Here is an 18716-nt window from a genome sequence, read left to right on the forward strand (position 1 = left end):
GTGTCTGGCTCTGTGTGTGTGTGTGTGTGAGAGAGAGAGACAGAGAGCGCAATGAGCACTGAAAGAATGAGGTTGCATGTGTAAATTTGTGTATAGGCCTACTGTATCTGATTGCAAGCTCTAAGCATAGGCGCAGCTCTGTGTGTGTGTGTCTGTATGCATCATAATGAATCAGTTATGCACTGTGGCGTTGATGGCATCTCTAACTGTTAAAAACACAGTGAGCCTGTTCTCACACAGAGAGGCAAATGTAGACAGGTGTGTGTGTGTGTGTATGTGTTGCTTAGCAGCACATGACAATAGTCTGCATTCTGCATTTCAGACATAAATTCTTTGTACACAAACATAAGACAAACATAAACAATGACACACAATAATTAAATGACAGAACAGTAGTTGGCGTTTATAGCAGCCATCTGCTGTGATTCAGAAGGTTACTGTGAGATGTGCTCCATAAATAGAAGAAGTAAAGACATCTGGCTGACAGAGTAGGACTCCTGCAAAATACAGTTAGTGCGTACACGTTCATAGACAGGCACCTGGGTATTGTAAAATACAGTTACCGTTCTAGGTTTTGGTCTCCAGTCTCTCTGGCTTTAAATCAAAGCAGCAAACATCAGGTGGGCCAATACTGCATCAAATTGACTGTAATTTAAATGAGAAAAGTTATTGTAGCTGTGGTGATGCTGAAGACATTTTCTTGCCTTGCATAACCACTATATTCTATTCTGTTCTTTGATTTCTATGCACCGAACTAGAGTAAGTCAGTATCCTCTATTCATTACCCTATTTTTTTGTGCTAGAAGCCATTTGGAGAAAGTAGGTGTCAGATGTTTTGGGAAGGCGTGCATATTACTTTCACATTTAGAGCAAAATTCATTATTTAGCCCAGCGGCATGTGCCTCTATTTAAATCCAGGTCAGTGTCTGTGGCCCTTTCTCAGCATCATGTGGGATCATTACAAAGTCATTTGCAGTAAAGCCTACTACTGTGCACTGCCTTATGACACAGAATAGCACAGAATATGTGTGTATCTGTGCACATGCTTCCTGTTGTGCATGTGCATTTGTGTGCATAAATAGGTATACTACTGTACATGGTGGTGTTGAGATACATGCCTCTGAGTCTGTGTGTGTGTTGGTGTGAATAGTGCCACTCCCTGGATACATAAAAAACCTTATGTTTGCCAAGTGCTTGCATACTAATAATGTGTTACAGAACACTCCAGTTTTATTTCTTTGGAGACACGTCTTCTTTATAAATCTGCCTATTTCATGTCATAATTCTGCTAAAGTAAAGCGCATCATTTGATGGGTACGATCATCCATCCATGCACTGTTAATCACTTGACAAGTTTTTAGGCTGAATTTTCTTGTCTTAAACATGGTGAAGCTCCAAGCTGGTTCATATACCATAATACAGTTCTTACTTAAATCAAAGCTATGCCTTGTGTTTTATCAGCTTGAATAGACATGCTTAATTTAGAAGCAACAGGTCAGCCCAGAAAGTATTGCATAGAATAAGAGTAATGTTACACTAAGCTTGTTGGGCAGTTCTCATTAGCTTGAGAAAATCCTTGACTGAGAAAGTTATTGCATTCTCTTCAAGGAAAGTACATTGTCCATGCCATTCTTCATTACAAAAAATGTCCAGCTGCTCTAAATGATCACAACGAAACAATGAAGGCTGTTAGATGTGAGAAGCTAGGACAGTATTATTGACTCCCACTTAATAGATTAGATGTGTGAAATTGTGCCACAGAGAGTTGAGATGAAGTAGGTTTTCACCACATCAAGAGCCTTTTTTTTTATTGATTGTTTCCTCTAAATCAGCAAAATTACCTGCTGGAGCATTTGTCCTGATTGGAAAAGAAGATTCAAACATTGTAGCTCCACAGTAACATCATCTGAATGACGTGTTCCTGAGTTATTTCCTTCTCTTCCTCCCTCTATGGCAAAAGACCAGAAAATACTTGGCAGGTATACAGCATTAGTGTATACTTACTGTGTCTTATCACACAGAAAATAGTCTGATGAGCAGCCCACTCTTTGCTTAAAATAGTGACAGGCACTTGTGAGAGTATGTGTGTGTGGGCACGTGTGCAAATTATCTTTGTCAAGTTCTTTTCCTGCTGTCACTGCTGCAATGACACTAGTAGTAGGAAGATAATAGTAAGGCTGCTAAGTCTACTGACTTAGACTCAAGTGAAACCAGTAAACTATGTTGATGATGATGGATTGACATATTTCACTTTAGATATTTACCTGGTAGGTCTTTTTTGAACATTACATACAGTATATTACATAGACCTACTCTACACTTGCTAATATCCAATATGTGGAGGAGGAATTGACAAAAACAGACTGATGAACGTTGAGTGTGAAAATGTAGAGCTAAGCCTGAGCCAGGCATGATAGTTTGAGTCTGAGAGGTTCTAAAATGACCAATCCGCAGACTCTTAGACTTCAGACAAAACTCCAGCCTATCAAAAAGGCCCACTGACATTAACAGTCTCTCAATGTGACATTCTAACCCCATTTATCTTTCCTCCCCTCTGGATTTGTCTGTCCCTGTCAGTGTCAGTTACTGATTGACAGACAAGTGTTATTCTTCTTATCAACAATCAGACAGTAAACTGAGGGTGGGTGGGAGTGGGTGAAATCACTTAGACTGGACAAGCATGTGTATTGGTCATTAAAAGCTGGATGTGACAGTGATATATGTCCCCAGCGCAACATGGAGGCTAAGTGTGTAAACACGCAGAGAGAAAGACTGTTCCTATTATTTGGATTGTCACCTACATCATCTTCGTTTCCTCACAACAATTAGCGATGGTGTCTTCCTGAAAATGAAAATGAGAAGTCACAGTTTTCTTGTTAGGTTTCTTTTTGTTGTCTCCCCTTTATATTCTTCACTTTCTTTCTTTTTTTTCTATTAATTTCTTTTCTTACTCTATCATATTTTCTCCATCTTGTCCAGTGCAGACCTTGAATAAAGAAAGCTTTTTTCAGATTGGATTGGATTTTGTAAATAAACTAACAGTTTATGTATCAAAGTATTTTTTGTTATAACAGTGTTTACAATTTAAATATTGTTTTGCAAGAATACAGTGTGTGCCACAGAAGACTACAAGATTGGATCTGATCAGGTCAGGTTAGGATTTATGTGCTCTTAAATTCATGCATACAGAACCAAAAAGGATCTAAGTATAGTATGGATGTAGAGGCAATGTCAAAATCTGTACCAGACAAAACAAATGTTTGCACACTGGGACTCACATTCTTCCACCTGAGTGTTTCCTTTTCTATGTCCTCGGTTTTCCTGTCAGCTTTAAGTCTCATATCATGTCTTCTTCAGTGTCTCTGATGGGAGAATCAGTGACGCTTTGAGGTTTTTGTTGAGTCATCACACAAACACCATGAACCACAGAACATCTCAGCGAATGCATGCAACTCCCACATTGCTACTGTATGTTGGTCTGACAATGCGTGCTGTACATTTGTGATTCAAGGATGTGTTAGTCTCTTATTTCCAAAATCATAGAGACAAACTTTGTGGTGTACAGTCAGTAAAATCTGTATATTTTATTTCATAGATGTTGAAATGATCAGTTTTCCTTTGATTTCTCGGACGTTGTCTCAACCTGCAGAGTTCCCGAATTACAAATGCGTGAATAGTGATGTCACATAGATCAGCTTTTTGTTGCTGCCATTTCAGATCTTTCAAGGATATTTCTTTGAATTGTAGACTTGCTATAAGAAAGACAAACAGGATCACTTAAGATTTGCTTTCGACAGTTGAAATAAAATGTTGAAAAAGAAGTTGGAAATGGAAAATGAACAAGAGGGGAGTGAAGCCATAGTTAGTGCTGACTGAAAAATAATAGAGGGTGACAGAGTGGCAATGAAGAGAGGAGAGATTGGACAAAAAAAAGGAGAAGTGATGGAGAAAAATGTTTATAGAGAGAAATATGGCAACATAGAAAAGTTAAATAAAGTACAATGAGAGAGAGAGTTATTCACTGCCAGACTGTCCACAAGAACAAAACATTTCAGTGAAAGAGAAGCAGACTGGAACATTTTTTAGACTCCATTGTGACAGTGGAGCTCAGCAAATCAACATTTCCAATTTCTGGGAGCACTAACCATTTCACAGCACACCCAGTAGGCTCGGATAGAACAGAATAGAATAGAAAAGTGTCACCTTCAAAAAATTACAACAATAGTTATTTGCTTAAATGCGTCAGATGGTCTATATGTGTTGTTGACATCCTGTCTTCTAAATCAGGCAATAGTGTGTTTTTTAAAACCATGTACTAATGTTGATCTCTCTTCAACCTTGACCAGGTTTTAAGAGGTGCTGTTGACTTGTCGCCAAGGCCCTTAATATTTGGTGGTAACTTTGAATCACAGAAAATGATGTGTATTTGTTGTGCATATTACTGAGCATGTTTCATTTGACCCTGAAGATTAAATGTAAAATTGTTTCTGCTGATATTCTGGGGAAATGCTTTGGTGGCTATTTGTCTTAGTTATCTTTTAAAAATGTGTGTTGCGGTTGTTACAGTTTATGTAAACTCTGAAATGAACTGAATAAAATTATTTGAATAATGTGCAGAATGTGAAATTTTATGGTGCATTAAATCTTTGCTAAAAGCATCAAAACCAAGTTCAGTGAGATATTTGGTTTAATAATTTCTCTTTTAAATGTCAGTAATTACATGCATTAGTCAGAGGAGAGTAGAGGAAATAAAGTTAAATTAAACTTTAAAATATTCACTGCAGGATCAAGATATCAGCTGGCAGTAAAAGTTTTGACCTATCACAAAAACTAGGCACTACTTACTGTACACAAATATGTCCACACACAATTTGTGTTTTTTGCATAACTGTATTAATAAAAATCACTTGAGTTTTTGGTAAATTATGCACAAAAAGGAAAAATAGCTTAGAAGAATATTTCATTATAACTTCTTTTAATAATTTCAGAGTGTCCTCAGTTTTTCTTAGCAATTTGCTTTCCTTCAGGTGTGTTTGTGCCTCCTGCCTGAGGTGTGCACTGAATCAGTGTTGTCTTGTTTTATGTATGTTATTTTCTGCCTGAGGTGTATGTGTGCATTCAACACACAGTACAAGTGTGTGTGTTTACGTGTGCACCATTTCTCGCTGTAGCCTCTATAATTTGTTGAGGATATTTGCAGGACCTTCCTCAGCTTTCAGCAGCTACCAGCCATTATTTTGCTGTTTTTAATGTTTATGCTCTCATTTATCTCACAGTAAGGAGAAAATTGAATTTGTGTGAATACAGTGACAGTTACTAGGCTGAATTCTCCTATTGTGCACATTTATTTATGCACAATATTTATTTATTTAAATAAAATCTTTCCATTAATTACAGGGCTAGTATCAACCAATCAGGCTCATTACATTTACTCTGCAGAAAAATAGTAACAATTGCATTTAGGATAACAGTGATACAACCCATTTTTAATACAGTTTTTGGGTCACAAAGGATTCAGTGGAGTTTGGCTATCTGCCAAAATAGCTAGTCAGTAAGTCATATTGCCCCCACTTCTTACTGTTTCTGGGCCTGTCAAGCTTTGCGTTCTCACACCTATACAGTTTGCAAAAATAACTAGAGGAGATTTACACTTGAAATTTGTAGTAAATTTTGAAAGAGTGGGTCCTTGATTTCAGACAACAGTAGACAGAAGCAGGCTTCTCATCTCTAGCTGCTGAAATGGGCTGAAATCGCAACTGCTGCAAGCAGATTTTTGTAGCTCATGAATCAATAACATGCATTTAGCCATAATCTACTGACCTAAGATCTATCATTGATAGCTAAAACAGCAAATAGTTTACTAACTTGGAAGCACTTAACTGGGCAGCAGAAACATGACCTGACCCTTTAATGTAATTTTATGCAATTTAACAGCAACTGGAAAGTTATGAAGCAATTTTATGTTAATATTGTTTTTTGTTTTTTTTTGCTTTGTTGTTCCAGAAGCCCAATGGGTAGCCCCAAGCCTGGCATGCAACAAGGAGGCCATGGTGGAGGAGGGATGGGGGGAATGGGGGGAAGCATGGGTGGAGCAGGAGCGGGAGCAAGCATGAGTACTGGTGGAGGAATAGGGTCTAGAGCTGGTGAAGCCTACCGCCTGGCCGCTCACGACAGTTCGACTTCCCCCCGACATATGCAGTCCAGTCAGGGGCCCAGCATGGGGCAGGTCCCAGGGTCTGGCCATGGAATGGGTTACGGTCCAGCTGGGTCTGGCATGGGAAGCCATGGAAGTCAAAGTCCTGGTCAGCATGCATCCCGTCGAAACCTCCAAGTCGACTTCAGTGGATCAGGTGGCTCCAGGACAGGCCGGTCTCCATCAGTGTCTCCTGACCGCGGCGTGACACCCACCTCACCTTACTGTGTGCCACAGATCGCACCCATGCCAAGCAGCAAACTATGCCCAGTGTGCACCACCACAGAGCTGTCCCCGGCTGTACCCAACTACAACACTTGCACCCAGTGTAAGGCCACCGTCTGTAACCAGTGTGGATTCAACCCCAACCCACACCTCACTGAGGTAGGTCAGATTTGACAAGGAGCTGTGTGTGTGATTATCTGTGTGCATGTGTATAGATGCTAAATGATTTAACATTTCTCTTTTCTGTAATGCCTCTCCTTACCTTTCCACTGTAAATATGTGCAACAATGGAAAACTGTTGCAGCTTTCCGACTTCATAAATGTTATTAATAATTTGATCGTTCTTCCCGTTAGCGGTCAGAAGTCATTGGCAATTAATGTTTCAGGTAAACAACTGGGAAAAAAAATGAATGTACACAACTTGATTTTGGAAACAGAGCTCAGAGAGATAAACAGAATGAAGCTTTGGTCTGGTCTAGAGTCAGTGAGGAATGAGAGTGAGACATGTTTTTGCTTTAGTGGAAGCTACTTTTAGCTTTTTGTGCCAATAATGCACCTTTGACTTGAATGAGATTGAACTGAAGTGAATGAATGAAGTGGAAGGGTCAGTGTAAGGACAAAAAAATTGGAAGAGGTGAGAGAGAGAGGTTGAGGCAGGGGTGAAAAAGGAGGTCCGGAATAGAGAGAGAGAGAGAGAGAGAGAGAGAGAGAGAGAGAGAGAGATGGGCGAAAATCATTTTAAATGAAACAGTTCCTTCTTAAAAATTTGGCTACTTTTTCTAAAAATCAGAAGAGGCTTTAACTCTGTGTATACTTATGGATATAATATATGAATGTTATATTGTTAATAACTGAAGAAATGCATGAATTAGCAAAAGAACAAAAACAAGAAAGTATAGAAGCCGTGTGTGTGTTGTGTATGCGTGTATTTGTATCAGTATAGTATTTGTGATAGACAGTGGGAGTAAGGGCTTAGCAAGGGGCAGTAATTTATTCCTGAGATGCTGACAGAATCTCCATTAATGTTCTGAGGCAAGACAACAGATTGTGACAGTGTGTGTGTTTGCGGCATGTTTGTGTGTGTGAATTCAATGACATTAAGACAGGAAGCCAAACACCACGGTACTCGACGTTCAGAAAGAAATAGACGGAAAACAGACTGAGACGTAAAGCCAGAAAGGACAGATTAATGTAATTTTAACGTTATTCAGAAGTGTGAATAGAAGGTTGAGGAGGAGAGAAAGGGTTAAGAGACTCTCTCTGAATGAGTGGAGGTTGATGCTCACCTTTGGTGACGGGTTCAAACTACCAGCCAGGTTTAACGGTCCGGTGACAAATGTCAAATCTCAGCCTCCCTGGGCGGACATGAAAGACTTCAGAGAGACGACAACTTGACAAGTTGCTAATGTACTGTGTTAGCAATGATGGCACTCACTGCACTGATGTCCAGAGGCTTTTCACTGGCAGACAGCATTGTTGACACTTTGCTGGATTAAACATTCAGCTATGGTTAGACTGCAGTGTCTCGTTACCTCAACCAAAGGCAGGGGTAATGTTTTTGCTCAAAATTGTTTGATTGTTCACAGCATAACTATAAAAGTAATTAAAGAATTTTGATACTTTTTTTTGGGGAGAGGTAGTGTATAGCCGAAGGAACAATTGATTATGTTTTGGTGCTAATCCAGATCATTATCTGGATCCAGGAATTTTTAAAGGACCCTCCACAAGGGTGAAATAGAGCCAGTTCATATTTTTCTGTCATGTGATTGGCACAGAGCCCCAGAGGGCAAAAAACCCTTCCAACATGGCATTTAACACTGGGCACTCGAAGCAACTGCAATACAGACCTGTTAATTATCTGCTTATGTTCTATTCAATAGCTTGTTGGTAAAAACGAAGGGATCCAAGTCATACCTGAGAGCCATTCTTTTTATCTTCATGCCCAAATATCACTGCCTGTGTTACAAATCTAGTGCGCCCACACAGAGAGAGTGTGGAGGTGGTGGAGTTAGCTAGCATGTGAATGAAGTGAAGCAAAACAAAGAGAAATATAACATTATTTACTGATTATTTCATAGCGGTTATGTTCAGACACGCTCACACCCCCGCACAACCCAGCAAGAAGGATTTTATGTGGATGCAGTCAAAGCACAGGCTTCATCCTCCTGTCTGTCCTAGACCTTGTGTGTGTAGAGCAGCATCACACTCAGATTTTCCTCCTGTATTACAACTTCTGTCTGGCTCATGTGGGATCATCTGCTCACATGTGGTTCTGTGTGTGTGTCTGGTTGTGAGTGTGTATGAGAGAGAGAGAGTACTACAGGTTTATAATGTGTATAATGCTAATAAAATGGAATGGAATGGGAGGGATGAGTTGAGTTCAGTCCAATGTGCCACACGTTTAGCGTGGCACGCTAAACGTGTCCACGCACATTGGATGGTAAGGTTAGTGGAAACAATTAGCGAAAAATACAGGTTCTATTACATTATGCTATAAAACAGAGACAGTGCCATCAAATCTGACCAGTATGTTAATCTAGAGCCCTGACTTAGGACAGTGATGGTATTTTTGTGTTATCACAAACACATTTGGGCAATATTCTTTTTGTTCTTTTTTCAGAGAAGGCTGCCATTTTTTGACAGTTTTTGTCATTTTACATTGCTGTTCATTTTGAACTGACATCAGTGTGTTTACTTTGAAAGAGAATATTTTTGCTTTTCATCTTTCTATCACAAATTTGTTCTTAAATTTCATTTAAAGTGGCATTAAAATGGTCTTAAAAAGTCTTAAATTTAACTTGTGTGTAGCTGTAGACACCCTGGTAAGGTGCTGGGCCACCATGTGCCATGGTAACAGCTTCAGTACACCATGGCATTGATTCTCTCATTCTCTGAACTCGACTGGAGGAATGCAGGTTTTCCAAGGGATATTCCCTCATGTGATGTTTTGATGATGGTGGTGGAGACGCCACGTAACACGTTGCTCCAAAACCTCCCAGAGGTTTTCAACTGGGTTGAGATCTGGTGACTGTGAGGGCCACGACATTTGATTCACATCATTTTCTTCCATATCAAACCATTCAGTGATCCCTCATGCCCTGTGGATGGGGGGGCACTGTCATCCTTCAAGAGACCACTCATTCAGGTTTTCCTTTAATTTGTGACCTTTCTGTGTGTATACACTCACACAGAGCACACATAATTACACTGACTCAGTTCAGTATATGTAATTCAATAATCCGTGATGTAATTTATTGAAAGATCCAACAGGGATTTAGGGCAAAATGGAAAACAATATAAACTGTAACACACCAGCATAAAATGCAACTATCACCTTAGTTTAAAAAATAGAAAAATTGTTATGTAGAAATATCTTCCTAAAACATAGTCTACAAATATGAAGCACCTACAAATATGCATTGCATTTGACTTCCAGCTGCCAAAATTTGTACATACACTGGTCCTGTCATTCTTCAGATTAGCTCTCTAGTCTTACTAACATTCACTATTTTCTCTGTTCATTCCATAAAGACATTCTCCATTGTCTTTGCTAATGAAAGTTCCCTCAGTCCTGTTAATCTAATAAACAGTGGCACCCTGTAAAACCTTGTTACTCTGATGCCATTTACAACATTCAGGTGACTTAGATGATGGCTGTATAAGATTAATATACATTGTTGTGTATGGCTACTTACTTCAGTGCGTTTGCAATAACATGAAAACCAACATAGAAAGTAAATGATGATGCTTTCACAGTGCAAATATTGCCACATATCATGAACTCTTAAAGAATGTTTTTTTAGGATTTTGTTTCATGCTGATTTTATCTGCCAAGGCAATTTGATGTAGACGCTGCATGTTTACAGTATTTTAAATAATCCTTGCAGACCTTGCTATTTCAGTAAGAAATAAAAACCCTCAGAAAAATCTCTCATCTTGGTGTGGCAGAGCTCTATTACGCCAGCTATAGAGTAAATTAATATTATCTAAAATGATCACAGTTAATCAATGTACTGTGTATTCTGGTAATCTAATAAACAGCGCCAGGCACCATAACTGTCACATACTCTGACTCCAAATGCATCCGATAACATTTAGCAGGCCAGGCAAGTTAAAAAGATTTCATTATATTAACAGGTCAGGTATGTTTTAGGTTAAATGAGCACCAAGCCACGCATGTAGTCTTTGTATGCGTTTTGTTTAAAGGATGTGCGCTTGATTGAAAGAAAAACATACAGTATCTGAGAGGAAGAGGAAAGACAGAAACAACTCCATTTAAGATAAATAAACAGCAGCTCAATCCAAAATAAATTGTAGAAGACCAATCTAAACATAGTCACCATGCTAGCAACATGGCATTTGGGATTTCACTGTTGGTGTATCGGTCAGGCCTGTTCTCCACTTCAGGTCAGACTGAATAATCTCAACAACTAGATGGATTTAGGACAGCTATCCACAGTGCTCAGAGGATGAATCCTCTGAATTTTCCTCCAGCACAACCAAGTTTTCATTCATCCAGTGAAATATACTGACATCTACAGTACAAAATCAATTGAAGCTAAACAATTTTACACAAGCATGCTAGGCTCCCAGGTGAATTCTAATGACTTTGGTGATCCCTTAAGTTTTCATTTTTGTTATCACCAGGTCAGAATTTGACAGTGACCAGTACAAATTAGATGATATTTCCACCAACCTCCTCTGTGCCTTGTTGAGTGCAAATGTTAGAGTGCTAACATGAAAATGGTAAACATTTTACCTGTTTACATCTACATGTTAACGCTGCCATGTTGGAATCTATCTCAAAGCACCACTGTGGCTAAGAGCATTGTCACAGAGCCCAAGCGTGGCTGTTGACCTGTCTTGTTGCAGGACACTATGTGAGAGATGCTTTTAAATCAGATCATCAGTTTGACCCCAAGGTGTTTATCAAGAGAGGATGTTACCATTTTCCTTAATAGATCGTTTCCACTGTTATTATAAGGCCCATTGGCAGTTTTAAGTTATGAGTCATTTCTTTTAGATAACACCTTACTTTTTAGAGTAGAATCATATGGGTTTCAGAAATGTCTACTGCTAAATTACAGGTAGCATTTTTCTTGCTAAAACGGGTAAACAGCATCTTGGAATGAACCAGATGAATACCTTCACATTTTATATTTTTGGGTGTGCTGTGTGTAGGCGTTGTTAATTTAGCGCCTTAAAAGGATAAACTCTGAGAGCCGCAGCTGTTATGAATATGGATACTGAAACACCCACACGCTATGTGTTTGCAACTCATTTGTATGGGCTATTCAGCCTTTGAAAAAATACACCTAGGAAAGAGGTTTGAAAGCCTCACTGTTGCAGCTCATACCTAAATAATGGCCATAAAAATTATACTTGGATGGGTTGCAGCTGTCACCTTTTTCAGATGTTTTTGAAATGTGAAAAACTTTTTCCAGTCAACCGTAGCCTTTGGCGCACCAAAGCTTTTCAGTAACATCACCCACTCTGCAGTCACACTCACAGCTGAAGTTGCCCACCTTCCGTAATTTGCAGAGCGTTGTTGATCCATGGGTTGGAGTTTTTGTTTCACAAAGATTTCTAGCATTGTTAGCATCATGACTTTCATAGTCAGCTTTGTGAAGTAGCTACCCTATCAGGGCTAGCTAGCTAGTTTTTGGTTTTACTACCAGCTTAAAACACCATGGTTGATTTTTTCCCCTCATTTTTTAATGCTTTTCCAAACACAAGCAGCCAATATGACACACACCACAGACACTATTCTGTCCCTGGCACCTCCAAGTCGTGAACAATGGCAGGCTGTGATCTGTTGGGTACCAATGTGTAGTCTGTCATATCCCTCACTGAAGAATGTATGATGCTATCATCATTCAGCCTGACATAGTAATATGACCATCATATCAGACAAATAATTGTGTAGTCTGAACCAGGCATTAGTTTTAAAATACTTAAAGTGATATCTGACTTTGTTACAGAGGCATTTAAGATGCTGGAAGAACAACAGGCTCCAGTTAGTGTGTAATTTTGTCAGATTACATATTACAGTTAATAGTAGAGTGCTATAGGCTACTTACAGTATAATTTGCTTTGCTTCAGCCAAGTGTTGCGTTATTTCATCATTAAGCATAACATTAAATATAACAACTTGATGTGATCTTTATCAGTTGATCAAGACAGAAAATCTAATGTCAGTGAAGGCACAAGCATAAAGTTGTAACATCCGCTTAACTGCACAATACAAAAGAAACCAAGACTGGAAAAAAAGGAAGTTACCTACTTAATCACTAGTGTCTTGTGGAAACAATTTATTGTGTTTGTATTTTCAAAAATTTCAAAAAGGCTCAGCTTTGCTCTTTTAACACATTATAGCATTATAGCACATTTTTCCTTACCAGTGTATTGATTGTAAATCACCTGATTTTATGTCAACTGAGATTAAACCACTCTCAGTCTCAGAGATGGAAAACGCATTAGCAGCCTGTGGTCATGCAAAGTGGTGCATTGATCACAACATTTTAGGTTTTTATGGCAAACACAGCTACAGCACAGCATCCAGAAATGTGAGCCCTGATGCAAATATTTTGATAAAAGTGGCTTCATAAGCCATTAGTGAGAGGAATGTAATGCATGCAATTTTGTGGAGGCTTTTATCCCAAAGTGCCTTGAGTGGGCGGCCCAGTGGAAATGGAAACTTTAACTCACAGGTCTTGAATTCAGTCTAGCAATATCGTCATCTTTTTACTGTTCCCGTTGAAGCATAAAGCCACTCATTTTCTGTATTAGAAGTATTTTAAGCACTCACACTACAGAGAGGAAAAACCAACAATGATTTGCCTCTACTCACAATTAATGTCTGTCAGTCTGTCAGAACTTGATTACCTTATTCATCTGTGTTTCAGTGCTGTTAAAAAACAATTAAAACCACATCAGTGACACACACTGCTGCACTGGATGATATGTTTCCTCATTACGAAAGACCTGAAATTTTTTTAAATGTTGCCCCAAAGACTTCGAACGGCCATAACTTTTCACAGCATCTGAAGTAAGCAAGAGTCAAGAGCTCGTGCACAAGATCTCTAGATATTCTTAACAAATATCAGGGTCTTAAGTTTCATAATGAGGAAATATGTCACTAAGTGCAGCGGTGTGTTTCACTGATGTGTTTTTAATTGTTTTTGAACAACAATGGAGGACTAGGGCACAGACAAATAAGCCAATCCAATCCAGGGCTGGCAGACTTTTAGATGTTAGTCCTGCGTAGAGGCAAGTCACTGTTGAGTTTATTTTCTGTATGGGGAGTGCTGAAAGTACTGTTAATATAGAAAAGGACCGGTCTTATCCTATAACTGAAATGCATTTACTTCCTCCTAAATATCACCTGCAAAAATCAAAACAAAAGAAAAATGCCAAACGAACGACTTTTTATTGCACAAAAATGACATTTTCTACTGCCAACAACATTGAATGCATCACAAGCAGACAACACTTCAAACTGAAGATGTAAACACCTTCATGAGGACAATGTCAAAGTGGGATTGTACAGTAGCAGTAAATTGGACATGAACTGAAATAGACTGAAAGTGGTAAGACAGACATTTTCTTATATGAAAACATATTAGGTCATTCTGATATTTTATATACACAAGAAATGTAACCTCTCATGGTTTTATTTAGCTGTAGGTGTGATCATTACAACACTATAGTAGAGGTTTATAGCCGGTTAATTAGTGTAAACAGTAAGTACATTAAGAGTGTTACAGTAAATATTTGAGAAGATTTGAGGATATTTCTTGTAGATAACATGGTCGTGGTCTTCTTCTCTGCCAGCCTTTTGTAATGTAAGCCGCCTGGCAGCACATCTTCCTCCCTGTAGCCTGTTTGTTGTTCAACAGACTGCATACTAATTTTAGACTCAGCGTGCACATAGGGCTGCTAATGGAAATGTGTGTATGTGTGTGTACAGAATGTGTGTGTGTATGAGGCTAATTAATTAGTTTCCAGAGCAATCTGCAGGTTGTTCTTCTCTGTTCCCTCCTCTCAAATCTTAGCACCTGCCTAACAGATACATACATGAGTGTGTGTGTGTGTGTGTGTGTGTGTGTGAGAAACTTCATTGTGTTCAGTAACCGGTAGCACATGTGCTCACATTTTAGTTTATTGGGTGTCACTGCTAACTTACTGAGCATTTTAAAGTTTTATTTGAACAAATAACTATTAAAGTTTTGTTACTTTATAGAGCAGGATAGGGGTCACTGGACCTTTTTGTTAACATTACAGTATAATTTTAAATATTTATTTACTCTTTTGTTTATTGAATTTGTAGATAATGCAGCAATCATGATGACATCACTGCATTTATGAATGATTCTAGTAGTTTTAATGAGTAAGACATATAAGTTTCTACATGCACTGGTTTCACATGCAGAAATCAAACACAGGGTCTTTCTGCCTGAATGCCATCTCTTGTTTATAACAAGTTAGGACAACATGAAGGTTTCCGAATTTTGGCAGAGATATGAATTATTTTTAAAAAGTTAGGAAAGGGGTTCAAATAGATAGATGTGATTACCTGCTTAGAGATACTTGGTAAATACAACCCTACAGTAGTCCTCTAACCTTGTGAGCTCTCCCTAAATGATCTTGTGGTGGTGTAAAAGTATCACACTAAACAAGTGGAAGCCAATGAAATGTGAACATAGGTGGCTTGAGGTGTTTATACAAATGCTGTCAAGCTCTGGATGTGCTGTTGCAGATAAAGCATGCTGAATCATTCTTGTACTTTACTATATTTTATGTAGATTAAGCATGTTACAAATAATTAATTTTAACCTCAGTAATATTTGTTGTTGTCAGCTCTGTCAAATCAATCGAGACTTTTGACTGAATACACTTCGCCCCTTCATTTTCTTACTCTTTGCTGTGCACAGTGACTTCTCAAACAATGTGTGAAGGAGGATATAAGAAGGAGGGATAAAAGAATAAGGGAGCGAGTGATGGAACAAGCTTAGGCAAAAAGACAGAGGTGGTACACAGGCACAAATGGATTTACGATGGTATGATGGTATGGTCAGTGCACGTTATCACCCCTGATGATGTCTGACATGCCAGCCCATTTCACTTTTGGATGAGTTCAGTGCTTCACCATGGCCAATTAAACTTCACAGTTGTAGGTCTCCCACCCACCCACACATGTTTATAGTTCTATCTTTGTGAGGGTATTCAGTGATCTAATGCATTCCCTGATCAGTTACACTAACCTTAACCATCACAGCGAAATGCATCACCTAAACCCAGTTCTACCCTTAACCCTAAAACCAAGTCGTAACCCTGAAACAGCCCTTTGAAGGTGTGTCACAAAGTGGGGACTGGACAATATGTCTTCACTCTCATGGCCATCACAATATATGATATACTGTATATAAATGTAAAATATTAACTTAAAAATGTTTAAATTTAAAATATACTTTTATACTAATTTGGCTTTCTGAGGATATTATATTATAATCTCCAATAGCTATTATTTATAAACACTCCACACTAAGGTTACATAAGGAGATGTGAGCCATTTCTGTTCACTGATGTAGACAATGAGATATGGCTGAGAGCTCTGAACAAAACCTAGTAAGTGGACCTTGAGTTTTGTTACATATGCTGATGTCAAAGTCAAGAATGAGCTTCCATGTTTAAAAATAATCTAGTGCATTGTGCCTCTCTTTTCAGTAATGTGATCAGAGTTGTGATATCGCCTGCTTTTCCAATTCCAGCCTCAAGATTAGTCTATTAAAAATTAAAACTAGATAAAGTTTCAGGGATACAGACCTGGTAAAGGATTTCTTTACTTTTTTACTAAGGCAATGCTTGGAACAAGTCTTAACAATAATCTTTCAGGGCTTTTTGAAAGTAATTCTTTGTAATTTCACCATAATTTATTAAATATAATTAATTCCGTATTATAGAGTAAGTGGATGAAATGCAAGCTGTAGGTTTTGTGACAAACTCAAACCCACAACATGATGAATACTTACACCCTGTGGGGCTCAGGTATGGCTGTCCTGTTCCTGATAACAGTCCTGATGATGACGATAATAATAATAATAATGGCACAGGCTAGAGGACTGACACTTTGATAATTACCTCTTACACGTCTTGCTCATAACATAATATATTTATCACACTAATGACAGTTTCCCCTCCAGAGGAATGCATTTGGTCATTCATAAGGACCAAAAATAGTAATGATTTCCTCTCTGATGACAGACACGACCATGGTTACCTAAACGAGATGATATATTTTAATCCCTGCAGATGGAGGATAATGATTATAATTTCGACAAACACCTAGAACTGACATAAATACCGGTAATGGCAGGTGTCAGCTCATTACTGCTCTATTGTCTTTTTGCTTTTTCTCTGTTATTTAAGTACCAACTCTTTATATTTAAGATTCTACAGCTAAGAGACTAAAACAGAAAAACAGCTTTGTTCAGTTAATTTTAACTAGAGTTTTCTACAGAAACCATCATATTATTGGTTAGTAAGTCATTGGCAGACTCTCTCACATATTTTGAGCGGTCTGAGTTCTTCCTACCAATAACAGTAATCCTAATTAGTTGCAGAAACAGTGGCTTAGGTGAACTCATACAGCAGATTGAGAAAGCAGTCACAACTAATTTATATTATTCCTTAACAAGTTGTCACTGCCAGAGAGAATTTAAAGTGATTGCCTGAATCCTGACATGCAATTAAGTTTTGTATTAAGTGTTAAAAATATTCACTTCTCAAATGTCACCTTGCAACTTTACCGGCATGGGTAAAGCATTTACAAGCAGTGCTGGAAATATCCTTCACCCTGTTTTCCAAACTAATTACAGTGCAGAGACTTTTTCTATCAGTATCATTCTGTCGCCACATTCTCATTCCCTTATTCTTGGCATTTTAGGTCCATATCTCTTCCTTCCTCATTGCATTTTATTGTGCTTTACACCTTTTATCCTAATCTCTGTCCTTGCTTTCTGCCTCTCACTTTCCCCTTCCAGACATCTTCAGTGTCTCTCCTCTCTTTTATACTTTCTTTCTCTGCGGTAGAGGGGGCAGCCTGTCATGCATGGCTGTCTGTGAGTGAGTGGTGAATCAAATGCCCCTGCATCAACATAAACCTCCTCCAAGCACCAGAAATCCTATAAGAAAGTCTCAAGTTGCTCAGTACACATGCACACACACAGTATATGGAGGCACATACATTGTATATATGGTCAGCGTGTGCATGGCATAGTATGTAACTTCTCATATGTGAGGGTACTGTTACCGTATTAGCACATGACACAAAGCATGTATTTGTATAGTTTATATGAACCCACATTTCATTTAAATGTGGGTGTGATTAGGAGTACTAACCAGATATTCCCTGAGATTTCTTCCTTGCTGCAACCATAGCCACTGTTCAGCACTGACAGGAACTACCTGATAAAATGAAAAGATGAATTTGGGTAGTTAATTTAAAATGACTCATTTGGTTAATTACTATTCCAGCAAAACTAGGAAACTTTGGCATCAAACCAAAAGCAATTTATTTTCTGATTTTCATCAAGAGATGGCCACACCAGTGTTCAGCTGCTGTATTTGCGATATTTTGGCTTCACTTTGCATCATTCATAGTTATACTGTCAATGCTAACAACACAGAGAAGGGTTCATTTGCCCTGATCTTGACCAGATCTTGAGTTTTGTGAAAAGATACACAACTGATCTGGTGTATTTCTTGTTTTGGCTGCTGGAGAAACAACAAAGCAGAAACAGCCAAGCAGTCTTTATTGGTGGGACTAAAACTGATGATGTTATCAAGCAACATTCAGGTCCTAGTTCATTAGCTACATAAAGCTAGAACTAATGCAGTCTTATACAACAGTCTGCAATAAGCCCTGCTCTCAAAAAACCTCCCACACAGCTTTATAAAGGTAAATATAAAAGATTTCATCACCTTCGTGTAGGCTGAAGTTGTTGGTTATACTGCTATACCAGCTAACAACAGAGTCACAATTGTACACTGCAGTTTTGTAGGACTTGTTCATGTTCTACAGGATGTTTTCTGACTATAAATGGCCCCAGTGGGAATAACACCTCTAACCCAGTCTATGTTATTGCCCCGTTCTTTCCAATTAGACATAGAAGCACACGTTCTTCTTTTTAAGGAACCTCCACATTGCCATTCTTTTATCTCCCCTATTCCCTGAACTTTCACCTGTTTCCTTTTTTTCTGTCCTCATATCTCTCCTCCTGTCACTCCTTCCTGAATG

General features: G+C 38.5%; 1 protein-coding gene across 1 annotated transcript in view; it reads left to right on the forward strand.

The window, feature by feature from the left end:
• The window catches only part of LOC109973783 (protein bassoon-like), a 113397-nt gene that overhangs the window by 16760 nt on the left and 77921 nt on the right, over window positions 1–18716 (forward strand). Inside the window, 1 exon segment of the mRNA XM_020623595.1 lies at window positions 6004–6577. Coding sequence (XP_020479251.1) covers window positions 6004–6577 — 574 coding nt within the window.

This window comes from Monopterus albus, unplaced genomic scaffold (genome assembly GCF_001952655.1).
Source record: "Monopterus albus unplaced genomic scaffold, M_albus_1.0 scaffold305.1, whole genome shotgun sequence".
NCBI classification, from domain to species: Eukaryota; Metazoa; Chordata; class Actinopteri; order Synbranchiformes; family Synbranchidae; genus Monopterus; species Monopterus albus.